The sequence below is a fragment of the Cyanistes caeruleus genome, chromosome 3, assembly GCF_971803275.1.
Source record: "Cyanistes caeruleus chromosome 3, bCyaCae1.hap1.1, whole genome shotgun sequence".
NCBI lineage: Eukaryota > Metazoa > Chordata > Aves > Passeriformes > Paridae > Cyanistes > Cyanistes caeruleus.
Window position 1 is genome coordinate 34,442,220 of NC_141703.1, and position 23,963 is coordinate 34,466,182.

A 23,963-nucleotide genomic window follows, 5' to 3' on the forward strand; every position below is an offset into this window, starting at 1 on the left:
CGCAGCGAGGCGCTCCGCACGCCGCGGCCTGGCGCCACGCGGAAGCGGAAGCGGAAGCGGCGGCGGTGGCGCACGCGGGGCGGTGCGTCCCGGCAGCGGCGGGTGAGGCGGGCGCGGGGATCCCGTTCGGGCGGCGGGAGCGAGCGACGCGGAGCCGGGCTCTGCCCGCCGGGGGACGCGCAGGAGCCGGCGGCGGGGGCGCAGGTGACCCTGGCATCGGCGAGGCGCGCTTTCCCCGCTGGCGTCTTCCCGGGGTGTCCCCGCGCCGCCCGGGCTCCGCCCGCCGGGGGCAGCTGCCGGCGGTGGCCGCTGGCTCCGGTGTGATTCGCGCTGCTACCCAGCCTTGTCCTGCGGAGGCTGCTCGGCGCTGCCGGCAGGGAGGGGCGGTGGGGCTTCGGGCTTTTAAATAAAAAGGGCGCTTTTCTCTCGTTGCAGACACTTTCCAGGTCTTCCTTCCGGAGAACGTGAGATCCACCTCGGCGCCAGCCTGCTGGGGTTCACTGGTTGTTAAGTAGATTTGGGAGCGGTGTGACATCGCGCCGCCAGTCCCTTCCCTCCTGAGAAAGGGTAGCTGCTTTCTGAGCAATCACATGCCAACTTCATGTATTCCTAAGACTGTCAGCAGCTTCTTGTTTTCTATTCAGAGGCCTTACAGAGTTTTAATTACTTATTGGCTCTAGTGGTTGTAAAGTAATTTAAGATGTTTGTACTACTCGGTTGTAATTATCTAATTCACTCTTGTGTTAAGAGACATCGTTTTAACTTGGGAATGGTTAAATCACCAAAGAATTAAGTTATTTATGGATAAGGGCTATTTTATTTGACTACTGTTGGCCTGCAACTTAAACTTGCATCTTTTATTTTTTTATCCTATGCTTTTTCTTTGTTATGGCTGCTGCAACAATAGTTCATGATACATCAGAAGCTGTAGAGCTCTGTGCTCCCTGTGGGTTATACCTTAAACCCATTACAAAAATGACCATCAGTGTGGCACTTCCTCAGCTGAAGCAACCGGGAAAATCCATTTCAAACTGGGAAGTGATGGAAAGATTGAAGGGGATGGTGCAAACTCATCAGTTTTCCACTCTGCGGATTTCTAAAAGCACAATGGATTTCATTCGGTTTGAAGGAGAGGTGGAGAACAAAAGTCTGGTTAAATCTTTTCTGGCATGCCTTGATGGCAAAACAATAAAGCTGAGCGGCTTCTCTGACATTTTAAAAGTGCGTGCTGCGGAATACAAGATTGACTTTCCTACCAGACACGACTGGGACTCATTTTTCCGTGATGCAAAAGATATGAACGAAACCTTGCCCGGGGAGAGGCCAGATACCATTCACTTGGAGGGTTTGCCTTGTAAGTGGTTTGCAGCAAAGGAGACTGGCTCGGAAAAGCCAAGTGAAGAAGTCCTTATAAAAGTTTTCCAGAAATTTGGAGAAATCCGTAATGTGGACATACCCATGCTGGACCCTTACAGAGAAGAAATGACTGGCAGGAATTTTCACACTTTCAGCTTTGGAGGCCATCTAAACTTCGAAGCGTACGTTCAGTACCGGGAGTACGCAGGCTTCATCGAGGCCATGAATGCCCTGCGAGGGATGAAGCTGATGTACAAGGGCGATGATGGCAAAGCAGTGGCTTGCAATATAAAGGTGAGAGACTGCAGCTTTTTGTGTGGGAACCCACATGAAAGACCGAGTAGAACTAAATGTTATTTCCGTAGTGCTTGAAACCTTTATCTGTATGCCATAGTGATGACAATAGGCGGCATTGACAGCGGTAATGTAGCTTTATGGGACAGACATAATACAATTTTTAAAGGAAAATGGTGGTAGAAGAACGTGTTGTTAGACTACTTGGCTAAAGTGAGTGGGATTTTGCTTTTTTCCTTAACAAGACAGTTCTAGAAATGAGAACTGCTGATGGAAGGATCAAGTTTATGAACACGATTTTCTAAATTGCTTTAGAAAAGAATATGTTTATAAATCGTGATTTCACTTAAAATTCCAGTTCTGAAAAAGTTCAGAAAAATTTCACCACAAGATGGACTGTAAAGTGCATTATTCTTTCACGCATTTACTACAGAGAAGCATTTTGGAGGAGAATTTTACAGTCTCTGTATTTGGTCCCTGCATTGATAACTAGGCCTACCAGTCAAAGGTCAGAGCTAAAAGGTGTAGTAGCATGTAGCCTGTCTGGTCTGGGAAGTACACAGTTAATCGTTAGTGTACCTGATATATAGGAAGGCCCCACAAAAATTTAAATGATAATTTTCATTTGTAGCACAGCTTCCTGTGAATTCCTTATTCTTATTTCATAATATTTACATACAGAGTTTTCCAGAAGAACTTTTCTGTAACCTCATTGTCTTAGAAATTACAGCTGTGACAGGAGGGAACAAGGCAGTCTGTTCAGATGTAGTGTCTCTGAAAGCACAGCCTCAAGAAAACTTACTGTGTTTGGAGGTGGTGTGTGCATTTGCATATTGGTCGAATTAAATGTTTGCAGATGTATTTTGATATGCTCAGTAGTCATTCATCAAACCAGGGAGTGTATTTCAGAAAAAAACCTTTTGAGTATTCCTTTGTGCCACGTGGGAACATGCAGCCATTTATTCAGATTGTAGTTTAGTCAGTGTAAGTAAAATACTGTAATCTTTTATCTTGTTATCGAAGCTTATCAGTCATGGAGTAGAAACCGTGCTTTGACCTGGTGAAATTCAAACTGTCATTTACGTGCAAGGGATCAGGGTTCCCAAATTTAGTTTGGCTGTGCAAGAAGTCATGCTTTCCTGGGAGCTGCCTTGTCAGGACAGCAGCTCTCTGTCATACAAGGTCACCACACCTTGTCTGTTTGTCCCTGTTTGTCCTCCCAGTCTGGTAGTGAAACATGGTTTTGCATAAAGCCTGAGTAGATTAAGCTATAGAGGCTGTGTTCCTTGTTCTCTGCCCTATGGTTAATGACCATGGATCTGTGGAAATGTGTTATAGATCCCTGCCTGCACTCAGAATTGGAGATTAGGATGCCAGGCCTGTGGTGTCTGGTGGTGTCCTGTTGCAGCACGCAGCTGGACATGACCAAGGTGTGTTCATATATCCTGGAAGCTAAGCGACTCTGAAGTCTCGTTTTTCAGATGTGTGTGTCTTTCTTTCTTTCTGTTCCCATGACCTGGGATCTTCTGCCCACTGTACCTCAGTTTGGGAGTCTTGGTTTTAGAATTGGTGGGGAGGGTTGAACCAGGTGCTGAATGCTGTAGAACTATGTCATCTGCTGAATTTAAGGATCACAGCTCCAGACAGAGAGGAAGGCCTTTATTTAAACCTATTTCTACGTAGTGCTGTACAGTCCCTGACAGCATGCATTAATTAGGAGTTAATTAGTGCCCATTTTGACACACTGAAAACATTGGACAAACAGAGCCTCAGCCACACTGGGATTTATTTTTGGTTGTGAGACAGAAAAGTATGAAGTGGTATCTGATTTTGCTACATGTGTTCACACAGTTAGTACCCAAATACCTGATTACAATATGTGGTTCTTTCTCTGGGTGCACAGAGAAGTTCCCTTTGTTTTGAAAAAGGTTTTACACATCTGATTGTACTTACACCAAGGTCTAAGTTAAAACTGGCAGGTTGTAATTTTTGATTTTTTTTCTTGTTTCCTTAAAACTGTTTTCAATTGTATCATGTGAAGGTTTCTTTTGACTCAACAAAACACCTCAGTGATGCATCAATTAAAAAGCGTCAGCTTGAAAGGCAAAAGCTTCAAGAGCTTGAAAAGCAGAGGGAAGAACAAAAACGTAAAGAGAAAGAAGCTGAGGAGAAACAAAAAGAAGAAGAAAGGTATTTATTGCTTATTGCCCAGTGATAGTTTTAACATTGAGGCATAACAAAACTGTTCCTTCGTATCAGCAACAAAAGATAGAAAATAATGAAACACAAGTTTCCCATAGCTAAAGCTGAGTGTGGTTATTTAGTTTACCACTTACGTTCAGTTCAAACTATTCAACCTGCAAAATACTCAATTTCCTAAAAATCTTGCCATTAGACACCTATTTTCAGAGACCCTTGGCCTTTAGCAGAAGCTGCCATTTTGTCCTAATCACAGAAATAAAGCCCACCACCACTGCACACATTCATTGGCTTTAAAATACCAAGCCATTTTTCTTCTTGCTGTGATAATTCTCTGCCCAGCTGCCTCATGTGTTGTTGTTGTCTCTGGTTGAAGTGGTTAAAAAAAATTCTTTGCTGTGGCCATTTTTTTCCTTTGAATTCCAACTTGTTAAAAATAGACAGACTATGACTGTTTGCTACCACAAGTAAGGATTAAAATGTTCGGTTTTCTGCATTTGTTCTTCATCAACATGACTTATTTAGAAACAAATTGACTTGAAATCTAAAATGTATTGTACATACAGTCGGAGTTTGAAATTGTCCTTTGCCTAGATAAGGCAAAAATATTTATCTCTTTTTAGGAAGCAGAGAGAGCTTGAAGAATATGAGAGAGAGAGAAAAAGAGAAGAGAAGTTGCGCAAGAGAGAACAGAAGCAGAAAGATCGTGAAGTTCGACGGAATAAAAAGCAACTTGAAAAGCTTCAAGCTGAAGAACAGAGAAAACTTCAAGAGAAGATAAAGCTAGAAGAAAGGAAGCTCTTGTTAGCTCAGAGAAATCTTCAGTCCATTAGGTTAATTGCAGAACTGCTAAGCAGAGCAAAGGTAACTTCAATTTTTATTTCAGAAGCTAATGAAGAGCCCAACAGAACAAAGCCCTTTACTGGCTTGAGAGGAGGTGGGGGCACTGTTCATTAAACATCAGGTTTACTATCTCTGCAGCTGCTACTCCTTAGGCCAAAATTTCAGAAAAGCACAATGAAACACTATTTCTCTCTTGGTAAGATATGCACTTGCAGATAAATGGAAAGTGAACTTGAACTTATAGTCCTGAATAGCAATTTTTAGCTGTAAATTAATTGTCAGGTTTTCTTAAGTCTGATAAAAGAACATGTGAGCCTGATGAAGTGAGCTAACCACAGAGGATAAGATGCAAAACTCCTTTTCTAATTCCAGTTTGGATGCTGTTTCCCATCTGCCTCACAGCAGTTCTGTTTATTGTTCTTTGCAGTTTCAGAGATTGAACTTTCATTAGTCAGTGTGTGAAATGTGCAGAATGTTTCTTCTGTAGGAAAGGTGCTGTCAGCAAAGGCTTCAAATGTTAGATCCTGTCTCTCTAACAGTATTGTTATTTTTTTCACTGAAACTACAAAGCTTAAGACTTGGATGAAACCATATTAGGGTGTAATGTTTGCAAAATGTTTTCTGTAGAACTGAAAAGCTGTGTGGAAAAGCAAGGTTTTTCTCTTGATGCCAGTGCACTTCAGGAGTGTTTTTGAACTCAGTGTTAGGTACTGATAAGTTACATACTAGAAGAAGGGAGAAATGCCTTTTGCAGACTTTTTAACTTTGTAGCTATGGAAGAGAAAGGTTATCTGATGAAACAGAGAATGTGTTTCTTTCATTTAGAGAATTCTGAGGTCTATACTAAGCCACTTGACTAGGTCAGAATAGAGAAAAGTTTGAACCTTCTCCAGTATTGTGAGTTTTTAAAATGTTTGACAAAATGACAGTCAGTTTCTATGTAATGTTTGTCCATTTTATTACTTGTTTTTATGGACTCATAAAAACAAGTAATAAAATGTAAAAGTCATCTATGAACTTTACAGATGGCAATCATCTAAAAAAGTTCTTTTCCATAAAATTTAAAACATTTTTAATTTGACTGAATTTTTAATTTTTAAATTTTTAAATTTTAAATTTGACTGAAACCTTCAAGTTTTGACCCTGATAAGTGTATTTAAATACTGCAGATTTCACATGTTGTTGCTTTTGGGTTTTTTTTGGTTTTGTTTTGAAGAGCCAAGAAGGCAAAACTTTCTCTCAATAGTGTTTCAGCTTACAGCAGTTTTGGATTAGTGGGTTTTGTTGGCTGATTGGTTTTGATTTTTTTTCCCTTTAAAAAGAAAACACCATTTTATTTTTGGTTAAGTTCTGTTGGTTAGATTTTATTTTCTTGCCAGATTGCTGCCTTTATGTTATGTTTTAACTTGGAAGCATGAGCAGGTATTTTTTTGTTTACTCTTCCTTTTGACTGTCTTTCAGACAGTAAAGCTTTTGGAGCAAGAACAAAATGAAGAAAAGATTTGTCTTCAGCAGCTAGAGGAGAGACGAAAGCTCCAGGAGGCTGAGCTTAAACGTGTGGAAGAGGAAAAAGAGAGAGCACTTGGCTTGCAGAGAAAAGAAAAGGAACTGAGGGAGAAACTACTGAACAATCTTCTGAGCAAGAAAATGGATGCAGTTAATCAAAACAAAGAAGAAACTGAAGCATGTCAGACTGATGTGCTGAAAAGCCCTAGTGCTGTTCCCCACACTGTGTCATCCAGCTGCATCACTTCTACCTCAGGACAGGCTGTTACAGACAAACTGGCTCCTGGCTCTCAAATAGAAGTAGCGCCACCTGAAAGTGTAAACACTCAATGCAAGTACTTGAATGGCAACATTCATGACAAAGTTCATGTCAAAGAAGGTCAGAATCTTCATACTACAAACTCTGAGAGGTGTTCTGACAAAAGAGGTTTGGGGGTACTTTCATGTGTTCCCACCAATAACCAGGGCCAGAAGAGCCTCTCTAGCTATGACCAGAGCACTTGCAAGAAGGACTTGCACTGTGAGCAGGACAAACGTGGAACAGAGCCAAGGAGAAGAAAGAGCCATTCATGTAGCAGCATAAACAGTGATGAGAGTAAGGGCAGACGGGAGAGCAGCAGACACAGAAGAGATGCGAGTTACCGGGATGAGAAGCATCGGAAGGACAGGAGGTATTACAGGCACTCCAGCAGAAGTTACAGCCCTCGCCGAAGCCGCAGTCCTCGGCGGAGAAGTGCAAGCCCCAGACGTTCCCGTTACAGACGAACGCGCAGTAGGGAACGCAGGCGGGACAGAAGAGAAAGGAGCCGTAGCCGCAGAAGTGTGAGCAGGAGGCGGAGGCACCGGAGGTGATCACTGAGGGAGCAAAGGAGTACTTGGAGTGGGTAGTGGAGGCCTTGGCTCCTTTGAAAGGCTGTGGTAGGACAAAAGGGCCTCAAAATTGGACACCAGACCTCATCGGCGTTGACTGCTATAGAAAACACAATTGTTTCAACCAATCCTTAGCTTGCATCTAGTCTCTGAAGTCAAGAAAAGAGATGCCTGATTTTTTTGACCTTCCTTCCTTTGTTGTCTCTTTCTAGATTTCTACCACAGTGTAGGTATAATCACCTGTGCTTGTGCTCAAGTTCCTAAAGTGCTAAAAGCCAACCTGTTTTCTTCAGTTTCAGTTTTCTAAATGTTCATTTTAGTGTATTTAGTTTTTATCACCTAATTTGGCTTAAGAAATACTTGGGTGCCAGTTATGGGAACTTCACAGGTGACAAGTGATTACATACAGATTTGATTAAAGTGTTTCCTGGTGCATTCAATGAAATCATGTTTAACGAAGTAGAGGTTTTATTGATTGAGGTGGATAGCAGGACTTTCTTACTTTTTTCTTAAAACTGACTAAAAAGTTATGCAGGATACCTTTTGAACTGCTTTGATTCCTTCATGTCTTTATGATGCCAAGCTTTGTGGCCCAAATTATTCTGGAATGTGATGCCTTTGTATAATACTTTCCATGTAAGAGAGGCACACCTGGTGTAGGAAGTAATAAGCAGTGGTAAAATGGTTGAAAGTTGTTCTGATATTTTGTTGACATATTTGGCTTTGTTATTATTTCAGGTGGCATAGGGCTACTTGAAACATTTTTTCAGGTACATAAAGAGCTGAACATTGTCTTGAAAAAGGGGCCTTCTTGCTAAATTATTTTTACTTGTGTTGTTGAAAAGTAAGGCTGCAGTGTCTCTTGTTAAATCCATTTAAGAATACCTTTGCTTTTAAAATGCAGCTCAGGAATATTAAAAGCTATAATGTTACAGTGAATGAATTTATTTTGCATTTTTATGGTAAAATTAAAAAGAAAACTGTTTCCAGTGAACTGAAGTTGCTGTTTTCATGTGTCAGTATATTAAAATCTGCAGAAGTGTTGTGTTAAGAACCTGTTTGTTCAAAGCATCACTCAGCATATTTGAATAATGAAGTTCAGCTTCTTTTCTTGATGGTCCTGTTATGTTACAGCTATGCCAACTCTTAATCAGCAGGATGTGTGCTCTTTAACTACAGCCTTCAGATGCCATTTTCCTCACGCTGATGCGTGAAATCAAAGTGCATCCATTTCCTGGAGTGTCTGAGAAGCACATTAGTGCTGCAGCTCAGCTGGATCCTTGGCTGACTGAGTTTGTCTGCTTTGCTTTCAGAGTCCATCTGGGTTTGTTTCTTACTAGACCATGCTGCTGAAATCTTTGTAGTTACTAGCTGTGGACAAAGAAAGGTAAGACACTGACAACATTAAATTTTGAGGAGCTGTTGTGTCCCTCAAAGGCAGAGAGGCATAGACAAGTCAGGTGACTGGGCAGTCTCCAGCCATATGAAGGGCAAGTGCTGGATTCTGCACCTGGGATGGGGCAACCCTGGATGTACACAGACTGGGGAACGAGACACTGGAGAGCAGCCCTGCAGAAAGGGACCTGAGGATTGTGATCCATGGCAAGTGAACATGGGTTTCAGTGTCAGCCCACTGTGTCCTTAGACACATCAGTTACAGTGTTGCCACCTGGTCAAGGGAGGGGATTGTTTCTTCTGTGTCCTCATTCCAAAATCTGGAATTCTTCCCTTGCAAAGCCAAGAGCTCACTCAGCTTCTTGCCCTGTGTCAGGCAGCCATACCTATCAGTTTAAGCTTAGTTTAAAATCAGGCTTTATTGCTGGGGAAAGCTCAGGTTCACTCCTAACTGGTAGTCTTTCCTTCACTAGTGGAAAAATTTCCCCAGTGAGCATGATTGGTGTAAATCCTATGAAACCATGGATTGGGCAACTTTATGCTACAGCATTGTGTTCATGCCTGCTTGAAAGCCTAGGCAGCAGTGAAAGAGACCTCTGAGCCCTATTTCATGTACTGAGTCCCAAGAAATGCCCAGTGTTTATTCCAGTGTTCTGCTGTCATTCTTGATCATTCTTAACTCAGGTGATGAGGCAGGAGGAGCATTTTCTCAGTTCTGAGAATGCACCTCATTTGTTGCACTTGGCTCCAGGAGATATTTCACATCCGTTGCCACAATGTCGCCTTTATGTCCTTGCCAGAAGGATGGGATCAAGTGGGAACCCACTTGGCTTTTGAGGATGCACAGGGTTTTGGAGTGCACTGATCATCTAGTGATAGAATGGATGTGTGACCTCTTCCGGGTGGAGGATATGAACCCTGCTATTCACAGACTGCTTTCAGTAAGGTCTGTAGGAAGTCTGTGGGTCAGAGCTCCTGAGCTTCCTTTTCTGCAGTGCATGTGCTCTCTGCGTGTGCTGCTGCCTCATCATAACTGTTGGCAACAGCAACCAGGAGTGTTTTTTCTGCAGCCCTTGTGAAGCAAAGAACGGGAGTCTTAAAGGGCTAAGAAATCTTAAGTTCCTGTTGCTATGTAGAGTGTTACTGCATAGTCCTGTTTTTATCCTTAAGGAATGTCTCCTCTTGTATCTGCCTGAGGGCTCAGCCTCTGCACATACAAGCCTATTGGCCTGCAATTTTCTTGTTATCTCGTGGCCTGAGCATGCACTAGGTGGCTCAGGAAGCAGCTTAGTCCAATGACAGCTTTGCTACAAGAGCAAGGCCAAAGCCTTTCAATATTATTGTGAATATTGATTATTGTGATGTTTTCTATCTGATTACTCCCTGCTGTGGTAAAGGAATTTTGATAATGTATGAATCCAATTGCCAGCAGTAAGTGATACTAGTAAAAATGATTACCAAAGCTGTAACCATATCCAAATCCTGTTTCTAATTGGCTCTACCTTTGTAGAGTATTCAGTGTGCTACAATAAAGACAGAGGCATAATTAGGTATGTGTGTAAAAAATACTTGATATGTTACCTGGAAGCATCATCTTTAAAGCTGACAGAGAAAAGGGGAATTTTTGCAGTCGCTTCCAAAGTTGTGAACGCAAGATTCTGTCAGTGCCACAAGGCTATGAAGACAAACTAGTGAGAGTCAATTGGTGATCAGGACTACCTGGATTCTGCATCAATGTCAGCTTTAGGGCAGTTCTTGTGTAGGATCATATAAGAGACTATTGTCCCTTCTCATGTTTGATAGCAGAGCTAGAGGTGTTGTTAGATGCTACACAAGACAGCAATTAAACCAACTAGTTTGGCAAATACCTTAATTTATAAATATGTTGGCAAAATTGGCTACTGATGTCTTGTATTACAATACAGATCAAATTTGTGTTTATTATGTATTGCCTGTGTCTTGATCTGGTATCCTGCTTTTGAAGTTTGGTTATTCTGGATGCAACACCCATTTCAGTAAGCTTACATTGCATTCTGTTGATCTGGCCTTTCCCAAGTCTAATGAACATATTTGCAGAAGGTATATTTTACTGCTTTGCAGTAAATTTGCAGTTGTCTCTAGTGTTTGTATAAAGCAGCAATCTAGTTGCTGTTGATTCTTCAGAGCTGGGTGTTCAGAATGAGTCAAGTGTCCTATATTAATCCAATACTGAGCTCTTGAGGCTTGTTTGAAGTGATGTGCACCACCATCCTTTCTTCCTTAGTGGCAGCACAGAAAATGAATTTGGTCTCACGTGCCACAGCTCCTCAATCTCCTTCTGTCTGATAAGAAAGATAATTCATAGGTTAGCTTAGGCTAATGCTTTGCCATAGCTTATGTTATGAAATTTCTGAAGGGCTAAGGCTGGCTGGAATTTCTCTCTAATTGATAACTTACCTAGCTGCATGTGCACTGTGGCACCTGCCAGGTGAGTTTTTCCTGCTGTGCATGGGATGTTCAGGTGTGCTGTCCATGATACTGGATTACTTGTAGGACAGTGAGAAAGGATGTCATTCCCAGGCACTGCCAGCAAAGTGTCTGAACAAGAATTGATAACCTTGAGAATAGATTTCCCCTGCAATTCTGCATATGATCCTGGATATGTGTTTGTCAATGCTCTGAGGAATTGCCTAGTGGTGTCTGTTGATTTCTACCTTCCCTGTAAAAAGGAAGGCCTGGAAAAATCTTTTCTGTTCATTTTGCATGGCTTGCTGCTGTGATTTATAGCAACTGGCAAATCGGCTCCATGCAGCTGTTCATGCATCCTGGTGGGATGGGGTAGAGAATTGTGAGGGAAAGTGAGAAAACTCATGGATTGAGATAAACACAATATAAAGGTAAAGCCAAAGCTGCATGCACAAGCAAGGCAAAATGAGGAACTTATTCACCACCTCCCCTGGGCAGGAAGGTGTTCCTGCCATCTCTAGCAAAGCCAAGCCTCTAAAACAGCCTGTTAAGGCAGTTGTATATCCACAGTTTTCCTTTGTGATGCTTGACAGAACACAAGTAATTTCTGAAATCAGAGCCTGCCTCAGCTGCTGTCCATCTTGGTGTTCTGTTTATATCTTCCTCTCTCCTTCTCTCTCTCTCTAAAATTTCTGCATCTACCACTGTCACCCTGAAAATTAGGCCTTCTGCTAACGTTTTCATAGTTTTAGTTACTTTCCCATGAAAGTTCTATAAACATAAGTTTTTATCACATTCCTTCTAGGAAATATCTTTTGATGGATGTTTTGCATGACCAGTGTGCTTGGGAAGGTGGCAACATATATCCAATCCCTGGTCATTGTCAAAAATCTATTAATACTGGAGTCAGAGAATAAAAGTGCCTTTTTCTGTTCTGACACTGGGAGGTGTTCGTGTAAATCATTTTGTGTCCTCTAGCGACATACCACTTCTAGCTGGTGTAGCTGGCTAGCCTCAGGAAGAGTATGACTCTTACCTGTTGAGACTTTCCTCTGTTAAAAATCTCAATGACTATTTAGTTGAATTATTTGTTGAGAGATTATTTGCAATCCACAAGTTGAACAGAGAACAACTCCAGATTTCCTGAGATGCACTTTAAAAGATGTTCTCAGAGTTTTTACAGTAAGGGAATCTAAAGAGAAGGGAGGGTTTGCTTAGAAAATGAGCTGGATATACAGGTTTTCCTGCCCACTCCAAATGTTTGCCAGTAGTGTATGTGATGAAAACAGGAAAAAAATAAAATTGGTTTATGTCAAAAGTGATGGAAATAATATTACTAGGAAAATGCATCTATTATAAAATATAAGAATAATTAGAAACTACAAAGAAGAAAAGGAGTATTTTAAACTTGATATTCTATTTCAAAGAAAAAGTATGATACTGAGTATCCTGGTTTCTTAGGATTGTTAAAAAAAAGGCCACAAACTATGACCTTAGTGCCCTTCCAGGGCATCTGTTATAACCTGGGTATACTAGAGACTTAGTCATTATAGCAAAGCACAGTTGTTTCCCTACTGGCATTACTGAAATTTAACATAGTCACATCCCTGGGATTTGTAGTTTTTGCTTATAAGGAAGGTTTCATGTGAGAAGATAGTGTTATCTGCCATTTCTCACCGGCAGACACATTCATTTCACTAAATCTCCTCTGTTCATAGATAATTTCTTACTTTCAAATGTTATGCAAAAACGACATCATTGGTTTTTGTGTAGCATTTGACTGTATTGAGTTATTCAGGCAAAGAAAAATGCATCACTGAAATAGAACTGTGGGGGTAAAATAAGGTCTTTAGTCTGCATGTTGTCTAAGCCCTATGAGTGAAACCTTGATAGGGTTGTCAGAGAAAGCAAGCCTTTGCAATTTCATCTCATGAATGCATTTTTAGCTTAAGAGGGGCTTAAACCTTAAGCCTCACTAACAATTTACTTGGAAACATCTACACTGCTTTTTTCAATCTGGTGTGAGTTATCTGCAAGTCTCCTCCCCTACATCTCACTACTAGTAGTAATCCCATTAGATGATTATAATTTGTATCCTCAACAGACAGATTTAGTCATAATTGAAAAAGAACTTCAAGTGTGTTTAATCAACTGTGTGGTCATTTTATTAGTGGACACTCATTTACCATTTTACTTTGCCTTAAGTGAAGTGCATTTATGGCCTGGGGCTGAATAGCTATTATGTTCCCAGGAGTGGGAAATCCTTAAGCTTGCATGAAATTGCACCAGTTTCTCAGCAGCAGGTAGAATTTGCCTTTAGAAGAGAAATATTTTTATTTTCATACAACTTTCTAATCTTTTTGGCTAACAATAGTTATCTTTGGCTGGTTATTATGTACAATTTAGTTCTCTGTTTTCCTTGGAGGAGAGGAAATGGTAGAAATAGAGGGAAATAAGTTGACTTGGTTACCCATGCAGATGGAGACTTAGTGAGTCTTTCTTAAACTTTCTTCTTCTACAAAGCTGTCTTTGGAATGAAACCAAAGACCTGGAAAAGCTGTAGTGTGTTCACCAAAAGCAGATCTAGATTTGTCCAAATAAGTGAACTCTGCTGACAGCTTATGGCATATGCAGACAGAAGTTCATGAATAGTAACTGAGCTCATGTGCTCTCCTTGAGCTGAGGATAGCAGGGGAGTATTTCTGTTATGAATATAGCTGAGTATTTGAAACCTTCAGTGTCTTGTTAAATGCAAGGTGCACAGATTCACAGTCACTCTGTCAGAGGTTTGCTGGTGCTGGGGTGTCCAGCCTGCACATACTAAATACACAAAATATTAGTATGTAATCTGTACTGAACACTGAATCTGGTGCACTAACAAGACAATAGCACTTTGTCTATAGGCTGTGTTTGCCAGGAGGAGCAGTTCTACATGTTTCTGCAACTTGGTGTTTGCTGTAATTATTGTAATGTTCACACCTAGTACTCTTATAACACAGGGAACCATGGTGTTAGAATCTGAGAATTTCTGAGTTTGCACACAAAGGGGGAAAAGGCTGAAAACTTATACCTGCTTAACTAACTTTAATAGCTAACTCTCAAAGAAAGTTGCTATTTCACTACTGGCTAAAAGAAGTAGATCATCTTCTGGCTACAATGTAGGGATCTGAATGGAAAATACAGATTCAGAGAAGGGTTATGCAGTAGAATCTGAGGCATGGAGAAAGCTGCCACTGAAAAAATACTGGTTTGTAACATTTTGCCTTCAGTGTATTACCTAAATAAGGCTTAATTTAACATTGTTTCCTGAAGGTTCACTAAATGTGTGATACAAAGTGTGACTCTTTTCCTTGATGGGAAGGATCTTTCCTCACCTGAGTGTTGCCACATCTACCCCGAGGTGAGGTGGGAAAGATGTCAGATGGAGACAGAGAAATGAACAGTGGGTCAGTAAGATTTCAGGAAAGTAATCCAGGGGTTTAATAACCTATGAGGTATGTCCTGTGTGAAGTTGAAATCCATGACCCATCTTGCACTTTGCAGTCATTTCATTGTTTTTTCCCAAGGGCCTTCTGCTGCCCGTGGTTAGTTTTGCAGAGAAGGGGAGGAAGACTGTAGTAGCCAGCTGGAAAATGTAAAATGTATTGTGATCCCTCAGCACCCCACTCTGTCAAACAATGGCAAAGCAAAAGTAAAACAACCCTGCTGAGGTGCTGCTATCAAACAGGTATTCCTTTCTAAGCTGGTGTCAAGGTGGGTGGGGGGACCTGCAAAATACAGAAAAGTAACAAATGTAGTTTTAATTCCTGGTAAACTTTACCTGAGTGATCATCATCAGAGCAAAGTAGTCACAGTGAGAAAACAGAAACAGATTCTTACAGCTTCTCTTTGTACTTGCTGCTTCTGCACTTGGGGATGGGGGGGTGTACGCTACTGCCAGCCCAGGGTCCCCTGGGCTGTGCCCACAGCAAGTTTCAAGTTCCAAGTAAGATTCTGCTTTAGTTTATGAATTCTGGTGCATTGCAGAGTTCAAGTTCTTGGTATTCTTCTGCACTGATTCCTGTTTTGCTTGTTCCAAGCTTTCAAGTGCTTCTGAGGTGCCAGCCTATTGCTGACTGATGAACTGACAATACAAGATTTAATCCACACTGCTTCTTTAGCTTTATACTTGATGATGGAAGATACAAAGAAACAGCTGAACCAGGTAGAAAGACCCATCAAAGCCAAATAACTCAGCTAAAATGTTTTGTAACCAGTGTGTTTCTCGGAAGGAATAGGATTATGTGGATCAGCTGGTGTGTTTTGTGTCTGGTGAAAAGAAGCTTATTTAAATTAAGAGAGGCAGGAAATCTGTCTCTCAGTCCAGAAGGAAGATGGGTTCCACAGAAGACCTTGACTATCCTCAAATCATCGTGCAATACAGCAATGGATTTTTAATCTCAAAGGTAAGAAATATAACTCTTAGAGAGAGTACGCAGACAGAAATATTTAGGGATTTCTCTTTAGGTCCTGAATGCAAGTCTTTGGAAGAAGTGAAAGCAGTAGTACAATGACTGCTTTTCCAAACATATTTTTAAGGCACAAAGGCAAAACTAGCAATTCCACTCTTCTTATTGTTTGCTGATGTTATTTGCCTAAGCACATGGACATAAAATTGTAATATCCAGTGCAGTGGATGATTTTTTCTTTATTTACTACTTAACTTTCCTGTTGTCCCTTGCTGTACCTCTGGCCAACATGGTAACAGAAGGAATGCTCTTTGGTTTGTGCAAATACTACTGCACCTTAAGCTCCTGAAAGGCAGAGCTGACAATAAAGGGAGGAAAAATACATAATGAAAAGTCACTTTGTGAGAAAAATAAGTGCCCAATACGTCCCAAATTAACACTGTTAGTACTATGTTTTTGAGAAATAATTTCAACTTTGGTTAAACCATGTTCTTATTCAAGGAAAAAGGAGCTTCATTGTACAGGAATCATTGTAGCTCAAATCATTGTAGATACAGGCAGTCATTTAAATTGATGTCTTTGTTACTGTTTCAGGAGTGTTTATGTGACCAGGGTAAAAGGCTAATACTTTTATGGTTAACTGTATAGTTAAAGAAAATGGGTGGTTTTTGTTCTGTTTTTTTATGTTAGCTATGTCTGTCTGAAGGTTGACAGATGTTGCTGGAGAAGTTACACAATTCTGTGGAAAGACTGGGCAATGTTGTTGGGTTGAATGAAGCAGTTCTTCTGGATGAGAGGACACTGCCTGCTTCTGGAAGATCACTGTAATCTTTCACATCAGTCTCTGAAAACAAGATCCATAGAATGGGATGTTCCCCCTATTAGAAGCCAAGAGAGAGTCTCCATCCCACCCCAAAGCATGTGTTAGATCCTTAGATAAAGAACAGATACATAAACAGAGAACAAGCACCATCACCCAGTCTTGCCTTTGTGCTCTTTCCAGGAGATTGTATTTCTAAACTAAGGAAGAGTCAGGAAAATTTACAAACAAAATCTGGTCTCCAAAGGTGGACTTTTGGAAGCCAAAAAACATTGGCTGTCTTCACTGGAAAAAGTAAAAAAAAAAAAAAAAAAAAAGACCAAGGAGTGCATTGCATGAATTGTATATTGTATCATTGCTCAGATGAACTACAATTTAATAATTGGACTTTTTTATATGAAATACAAATTTATCTGAAATAAATTAAATTTCTATTTTCCCTAATAAAGCAGCCTGTGAAGTGCAGTAGGCTTTGTGCTTTCACCTAATCCCTCAGTTCCATCTTTCCCTATCCCCAGGTTATGTTCACTGCCTGTGAGCTGGGGGTGTTTGATCTTCTTCTGGATTCAGGAAAGCCTCTGTCTTCAGATGCCATTGCTGCACATCTGGGTGCCAGCACCATGGGGATGGAAAGACTGCTGGATGCTTGTGTGGGATTGAAGCTCTTGGCAGTAGAGATGACACAAGAAGGAGGTAATAAGGGCAGAGGAATTGGAATAAGTTATAACAATAATTTTAACCTCTGATGGTTCTGAAAGTGATGTAAGCTGTGTGGGCAAAGGTGATATCAAATGTTACATCAGTTAATGTAGCTGGAAGGAGAGAATCACTCTTAGGATTCACTCTTCAGCTGAAAGAGGCAAATGTCAGCATGATCACTGGTATAAAGTGAAACATGGGTGCAGGGCTCTATATCTCTAAATATCTTTGTGCGAGAGCCTCATGTGACCTTGGAGAAGATATTTAGGATCTCTGTGGAGCTTGTCACAAGAAATCTGGGGTTTGGGCAGGATTTTAAACTTAAAAAATAATGCCAGGGTGGATGGAAACAGCATAATTTAAAACAGGTTCTGTTTCTCTTAAGGTTTTTACCATTATGTGAACTATTTTGTTAGGTTGTTGATCAGAACTGAGAGGTGATGTAAGTTTTTCCTTAGAAAATGTCAGAAACATAGAATCCACTTGGACAGAAAGGATTTCTGGCCATCAGACAGCTGTCAGGACTAGCTAGAGTCTCACAAGTTGTCCCCTCTGCTCTGCCTTGTGCTGGCATGCTTTGTTTTAGGGATTATAGTTGTTGCCCAATGAGTTGGGGAGAGCAGGATCTCTCTTTTATATTCATTTGATATTCCAGTTTGGTGGGTGAGTGATGCCACTGCAGATGCATTGGAGAGAGTAGGGGAGATTTCTGGGTGGCCTTTAAGCATTCTTCTGCCTGTAGAAGGTCCTGCCCTAGTGAACTGATTGAGGGTAGGTGTTGTTTGCCTGATGTTTTGGGGACTTTCCCCTCACCTGCTGACCTTGTTGATCAGGAAAAAAGACTTGTCTGCAAAGACACTTAAATAGAGACTGAAAGCTTCTTCTGAGAGCAGAAGCCACTATGTAAATGGTAACTCCTCTAAGGCATTTTTTTTTGCTCTCCTTGGAAGAAATCCTTGGTGCTGGAGTTAAGCATAGGGAGACAGTGTTTACCTAGATGGAATGGGTGACACAGATTTCAGCAGCCCTCACCCACTGCTCATTGCAGTGGAAGGATTTGGTTGTAGAAGTAATGTGGTTTTGTCTTTGGCTGTATAGACATCTTCTGGTGATAAACACCAAGCTGTACAATAGACTTGGTGCAAGGTGTTATATCATATATGTTATGATATAAATAAAAGGTATTTATTTTACCTTTAGCCCTCTACAGAAACACAGAAATTTCCAACATCTACCTTACAAAATCAAGTACAAAGTCTCAGTATCATATTATGATGTATTATTCCAACACAGTCTACTTGTGCTGGCAGTACCTGTCTGATGCTGTGAGGTAAGAAGGTGTGTTGTGTACTGTCTGGTGCTTTGCAGCATCTGTGTCGCTGCTCTGAGTGGTGTGTTTCTGGGGAGGAGCACAATAAAGATGCTGGCTGGTTCTCAGAAATTAAAAGCAACAGATAATTCAGCTGTTAACCTGGCCAATATTTGTGCTTTTTCCCTCGCCTTGCTTTCCATTTGTGTATGTTCTTATTTTCCTTTTCCCTGCCATTCTAGAGATGATCTAGAAATCAGATTTCTTTATGTTTCTCCTTCAGTAAAACACTTTATCATTACAGTGGCTCTTACTGGACATGACATCAGCAAAGTAAATAATGAGTAATGGATAATAAGGATCCTTCTGTTGCAAAGGTTTATAGGGGCAGTTTAATATGGGTCTGGAGTCTCACTTCTTCCAGTCCATGCAACTGATGAGCAAACATGGTGTAGATGGTGCTGATGATAGCATCAGTCTTGTACCTTTACCTCAGGTGTGTTCCCATAAATCACAGAATCCTAAAATGGTTTGGGTTGGAAGAGGCTCTAAATATCATCTAGTTCCAGCCTTCCTACCATGGATGCCACTCACTTGATCAAGTTGTTCAAATTGCTGTCCCACCCTGACTTTGAAAAGAATTAGTTATTCTTGTGAGAGGTTAATATATCAGCACTCTCATAGGCTTTCTCAATTGCTATTTTAGAGAAGGAAGAAACCAATATGAAAGAGCTTTTGGCATTTCATCTAAAGACTCTTTTGGAGCAATGTACAGGTAATCATTAGAATATTTATAGGAATTTTATTCTTCTTGTGGATAAGACTAATATTTTTAATTATGGCTCAGAACAATTAAATATAACAATGTGAGAATTCCTCTCATCAGCATCATGCAATGTTTTTATTTCTCAACAATATCAATTGCTGAGGCATTGTCTGATATTTTGAAGTGTATAATTCACTAATCTGAAAAACATCACAGATCTCTGACAGACGAAATGATAGTTGAAGGAAAAACAATCCTTTGGAAATTCTGAGAATGAGTAACATAATAAACTGTTGGATTTTGCTAGTCTTAATTCCCTATTTAAATGCATGAATTCATAGCTGTACCCTCCTGATAAAGTAATATTCAAGGTAGGTTTATATGCAAAGAGGACGTACTTTGTGTCAATAAAACCAGAGATTTTTGTTTAAGCTAAAACATGTAACAGCAGTTATATGATAGGAATCCCCAAGGATGTGGTAAGGAGCCTTCTCTCTGTGCTGTCTCTGTTTGCATTGCTAGATCAGATGAAGAAATGCTAAAATTCATGGCTGGCCAGAACTCAGTATGGAGCATATGTGGCAGAGATGTTCTTGCTGCATTCGACCTTTCCCCTTTCACACAGATCTATGACCTGGGAGGTGAGTGTCAGAACTGTCTTTTATAAGCTCTCTAGAGGAAAACAACATCTATGTTATATGATGGGCAAAACAATGGAAAGCAGGACACAGCAATATAAGGAGCATTTTGCTGATTTGGTTGGGTTAAAAACAAAAATTTGAGACTGATGAGAGCATTAGGAAGCTGAATGCTTTTCTCTGCAGTCTGACTTACCTAAGTAAGTAGCCACTCATCCCCTTGTGGATGTGGCAGCTTTAGCATTTTTTCATGCCTTACTTGATGCATTCTTTCAGTGCTAGACTATTTCCTTCCTCCCCTTCAGACACTGTGGTTGAGGTACTGCCTACAGCCTCTTATCCTGCAGCACCCTGCTGTCCCAGCACTGCTGAGTGCTGCCAGGATTCGTGGGACAAGGCAGGCTCTCCCCTGGCCTCCCTCACTTCTTCCCCAGAGCCTGGTTTAGTGACTCTGTTTTTCATTTTTCACCTTCCAGCACCTGCAGCTGGTCTGGCTAGGAGGGAGTGTAAGAGTGGTAAGGGCTGGGGCTAACCCCACATGCCTGGGTGCTGCACACCCCAGATCTTCCTGCACAACACATGGAGACAGTGGCTTTTCCTACTCCTTCTCTTGCCTCTCAGCAACACATGGAGTGCAAATGTACATTGCCAGCTTTCATGAGGCTGAATGCACCGTTTTCTGTGTGGTTTCATGGGGGTGTCGCTGGTTGGATTTGTGTCAGTACTGACCTTCTTCTGCTGTCCTCACAGGAGGTGGAGGAGCTTTGGCCCAAGAGTGTGTTTCTTTGTATCCAAACTCTACTGTCACAATTTATGACCTGCCCAAAGTTGTTCAAGTGGCCAAAGAACAATTTGTTTCCCCCGAGGAGCGTCAGATCACTTTCCATGAAGGTAGGTGTGGACAGGGGTGTGGTGGTGTCACAGCTGTTGTTCCAGAGCCCTGGCTCTGCTCAGAGGTGTCATTCTGGAGGCTCAGGTCTCCAGCTGCCCCTTATGGGGACAGTGTCTCATGTTGCAGCCTCCCTAGCCCGGGTCTGCAGCTGTCCCAGTTGTCCATCAGCAGCTGTCAGAGACACAACTCAGTTATTCAGCAACGTTCATTCCTGAAGAGAACTATTTCATTTCTTAAGAACAAGGGTACATTAGTAAAAAAAAAAAAAAAAAAAAAGCAGCTTGCAATTTTGAAATCTGCCATGCTTTGTTATGAATCTTCCTAACACTCCCCTTTTCTCCTGTGCAAACCTCCTGGCAGATGTGAGGGATGCCAGGCCTGCTCTGAACAAGGGTTTTCCCTTCTCTGGTCACAACCAATTGACCTTCAAGTCCTTAGATATTTTAGACCATGAAAGTGGGTGAGCTAGCTCCTATTTCTCTTGCCCAGGCCACTGATCCTCCATAGTCTTTGTACCATCAATGAGGAAAATGGCTATAGGGAAATCTCATTTTTTAATGTTTAAAAAAGTCTTCAAAGTGCTGGAAGTGCTTAATATTGCTCAAAGCTCAGAGAGAGAAAAGAAGCCTTGAGGAGAGCAGGAAGTGTATAAAAACAAAGATGCAACAAAATGGGAGAAGAAATGTCAAAGTAAAATGCTGAGAAAAAAATCTGAATGCAATACACCAGGTGGTAAACAAAAGGAATAACAAAGCTAGTGCTAGGAGGTGAGAGATGTGTATTTTTACCTGTGGAATTATGAAGTAACTTGTGATTACTGAAGATATTTTTAAACTTTCTTAGAGAAGGCAATATTCTTTCCTCTTTCTCATGACAGAAACCATGTGAAACTATCTCCTTAGTGCTTTATGAATTTGAATTTCTGTCATTGGGGGAAACCTAAACTCAAATGTTTTCCTGTGCATCAATCTGTTTCAGGATGATTATTGCTTTTAAATATTTCACATCTTCTTGAGACTGATCAAGAGCAAAATTCCCTATGCAGTGCAACAGAGAACTTTTACCTAATAACTCCATTGCTGCCTGATACCTCTGAAACACATTGCAAGGCTGGAATTGAACAGAACTGAAAATATTTGCTTAACTCGGCACTCAGTGTTGTGGGAATTTGTATAACACATGTATTTTTTGCTTTACAGGAGACTTCTTTAATGATTCAATACCTGAAGCTGAACTGTATATTTTATCCAAGATACTGCATGATTGGGATGATGACAAATGCAAACAACTGCTGGCAAAAGTCTACAAAGCTTGCAAACCTGGTAGGTGTGAACTCTTGGAGAGCAGAGAGACCCTTACCTGTTAGCAATGTGAAGCACACCAGTCTCAGTGCTCAGTTTGGGTGTCAGAGTTTCAGTGCAGGAGTTTCTTGGTTTAGTCCATTGCTTTCCCTAAGCCAGCCATGTGCAGTTGAGACAAACAGCACCTGGTCTAATTTCTCTTTGTTTGGTTTCCAGTTTTTGTCTCCTCTGCAGGAACTCCTCTTTCAAGGCATAAAGTGTAAGGATTGAGAATTTTGAGTATTGTTTAGATGGGTATATACATTATAGTAAAATTCCCATTAAACCTCACAATGAAGCCTCAGAGTTTCAAAAGCACTGCCTACAGAGCAAAATCAGTAAGGTCTTGTCAATTTCGTCTGGGGAAGATGGAAAATTTCCATCCCAGCAACAGCACCCCCTTCAGCTCTGGGACATCAGCACCAACATAGTCAAGCGAAGACATGCTCTGATGCTTTGGCTCTTTCATTGTCTTCTGTGATGCTGAAATGTGGCTTAATGTAGATACTGCTTCTTCCTGAAAGTAAGATTAGGATCTGTTTAGTAACAGCTTAAAAATAGCTCAACTTCTCATTGCTCAAGGTGTGTTTTCTTTCTCTTCTCTCCACCAGGTGGTGGAGTGCTGCTGGTTGAATCTCTTCTGAATGAGGATAAAAGTGGGCCTGTAGAAACCCAGCTGTATTCTCTGAATATGTTGGTCCAGACAGAAGGGAAAGAGCGAACAGCAGCAGAGTACAGCAAGCTCCTGGAGGCAGCTGGCTTTGGAGTGATCCAGGTCAAGAGAACTGGAAAACTCTATGATGCTGTTTTAGGAAGGAAATTGTAGTATGTGTTTTATGTATGTAACAAGACAGAAAAAGCTGAGAAATGTGCTATTCTCTTCTTAGGATGCAGTGATCAACTTAGCTTTTAGTTAAGGCTGCCAACTTTTTTGTAAGCAGATACATTGTCAGAAGACTCACTAATAACAGATCTTCAACATGCATGTATTGCAAATCTGACAGTCTGGCTTGGCTTGCCTTTGGATCTGGGAGGAAAAGAAAGAAATCAGCACCTGTTCCACAAAAAAAATCCACAAAAGAAATGTGTAGTATGTCTGCTTCAGCTTGTATCAGTCTCTCTGATTTTAACACCGTATCTGACAAAAGCAGAGCTGAATTTGTACTTGAGTTCCTGCAAAATAAAGCTAATCCCTGTACTGAGCTTTCTTGCCTGCATTTTTATTCCTGAGATATTGGTATAATAAAATCAGACCAAATTATGTCTCCCTGTGGTCTTTTCAGAGTTCCATGAGAAACCTTTTTTGAGCCTTGGGGAGTTTTGCATGAAAAAAATGATATTAATTTTTTATTTCCTGTAGACTTTGATTTAAATTATGAAGAAGTGTGGTACCTTATTGACTGGTTGAAGCCCAGGGATTCTTATTACAAAACAGGTGGGAAGGTGATGCAGCTAAGTAATTTTGTTATGTACTTGGGTAGTCCTTACTGCATGCCTCCTGCCATTTTTTAAAATCATTTGATCAAACGTGGTCTGCCGTTATCCATGCAGTTTTTGGAAGCAGAATTACTCATTACTGAAGTGACAAGCATTTGGAGAAGGCACTAGGAAGTCACTCTGCTGTTGTCTCTGGAAGAGTAGTTGCATTTGCCCATTAAGCTGGATACTAGAGAAGCTTGAGATAGTTTACTCAGTACCCTTCTACAGGAGCCTCCCACTCATGATTGTAGGAGATGGACAGGGACAAAGTAGCCTCAGTACACACAGGAAACACAAGGTTTTAATGTCATTGCAGTTGTAGAGACATGGTGGGACAGCTTGCATGATTGGAATGTTGGGTTTTGGGGAGTTGTCTATTTTTTTTTCTTATAAAAAGCAAACACTGTAAAGAGAACCTGAAACAAGCATTTTGCTACATGCAGGCAAACTAAAATCCTGTTTGTTCTGTAGTTTCCATGTACCAACAGATATTTCTGATGACAACTTGCTATATATAAGGTCTCTTGTCTGTGTTTTTTGCTTGTCCTTGGATATGTTAACTTTAAAAAAGTTTGTGCAGGAACAATGGAAATAAGGTGGAGGTTTCCAAGTTACTCATGTTTTGGGTAACAAAAGCTCTTCCCAAGTTTGTGCCCTTTCACGG

The 23,963-nt window shown here is 41.0% G+C and overlaps 2 protein-coding genes and 1 long non-coding RNA gene across 8 annotated transcripts; 2 read left to right on the forward strand and 1 right to left on the reverse strand.

Moving 5' to 3' along the window:
- The first annotated feature begins 20 nt into the window (after positions 1 to 20).
- On the forward strand, positions 21 to 8,062 carry AKAP17A (A-kinase anchoring protein 17A). Of its 3 annotated transcripts, none has more exons than XM_086880704.1 (6): positions 21 to 102; positions 436 to 567; positions 908 to 1,650; positions 3,692 to 3,840; positions 4,473 to 4,713; positions 6,154 to 8,062. In XM_086880704.1, the coding sequence occupies exons 3-6, from the start codon at positions 976 to 978 to the stop codon at positions 7,048 to 7,050; spliced, it is 1,962 nt and encodes a 653-aa protein (XP_086736830.1). In that variant the 5' UTR covers positions 21 to 102; positions 436 to 567; positions 908 to 975; the 3' UTR covers positions 7,051 to 8,062. The 3 variants fall into 3 exon arrangements, with proteins under 3 accessions (XP_086736830.1, XP_086736831.1, XP_023804115.2); XM_086880705.1 differs by having other exon boundaries at positions 85 to 204; XM_023948347.2 differs by lacking the exon at positions 21 to 102 and having other exon boundaries at positions 519 to 1,650.
- LOC147654071 (uncharacterized) lies at positions 6,024 to 22,847 on the reverse strand. The gene is made up of 2 exons (XR_015284410.1): positions 21,840 to 22,847; positions 6,024 to 10,784 (listed from the first exon to the last, which is right to left on the reverse strand). It is a non-coding gene; the product is annotated as an uncharacterized LOC147654071 (long non-coding RNA).
- Positions 8,365 to 23,022, forward strand: ASMT (acetylserotonin O-methyltransferase). Of its 4 annotated transcripts, XM_086880707.1 has the most exons (9): positions 8,365 to 8,455; positions 14,988 to 15,353; positions 16,695 to 16,869; positions 18,076 to 18,205; positions 18,891 to 18,959; positions 19,473 to 19,591; positions 20,339 to 20,479; positions 21,680 to 21,802; positions 22,432 to 23,022. In XM_086880707.1, the coding sequence occupies exons 2-9, from the start codon at positions 15,282 to 15,284 to the stop codon at positions 22,644 to 22,646; spliced, it is 1,044 nt and encodes a 347-aa protein (XP_086736833.1). In that variant the 5' UTR covers positions 8,365 to 8,455; positions 14,988 to 15,281; the 3' UTR covers positions 22,647 to 23,022. The 4 variants fall into 4 exon arrangements, with proteins under 4 accessions (XP_086736833.1, XP_086736834.1, XP_023804125.2 ...); XM_086880708.1 differs by lacking the exon at positions 18,891 to 18,959; XM_023948357.2 differs by lacking the exon at positions 8,365 to 8,455 and having other exon boundaries at positions 12,426 to 15,353.
- Positions 23,023 to 23,963: the final 941 nt, after the last annotated feature.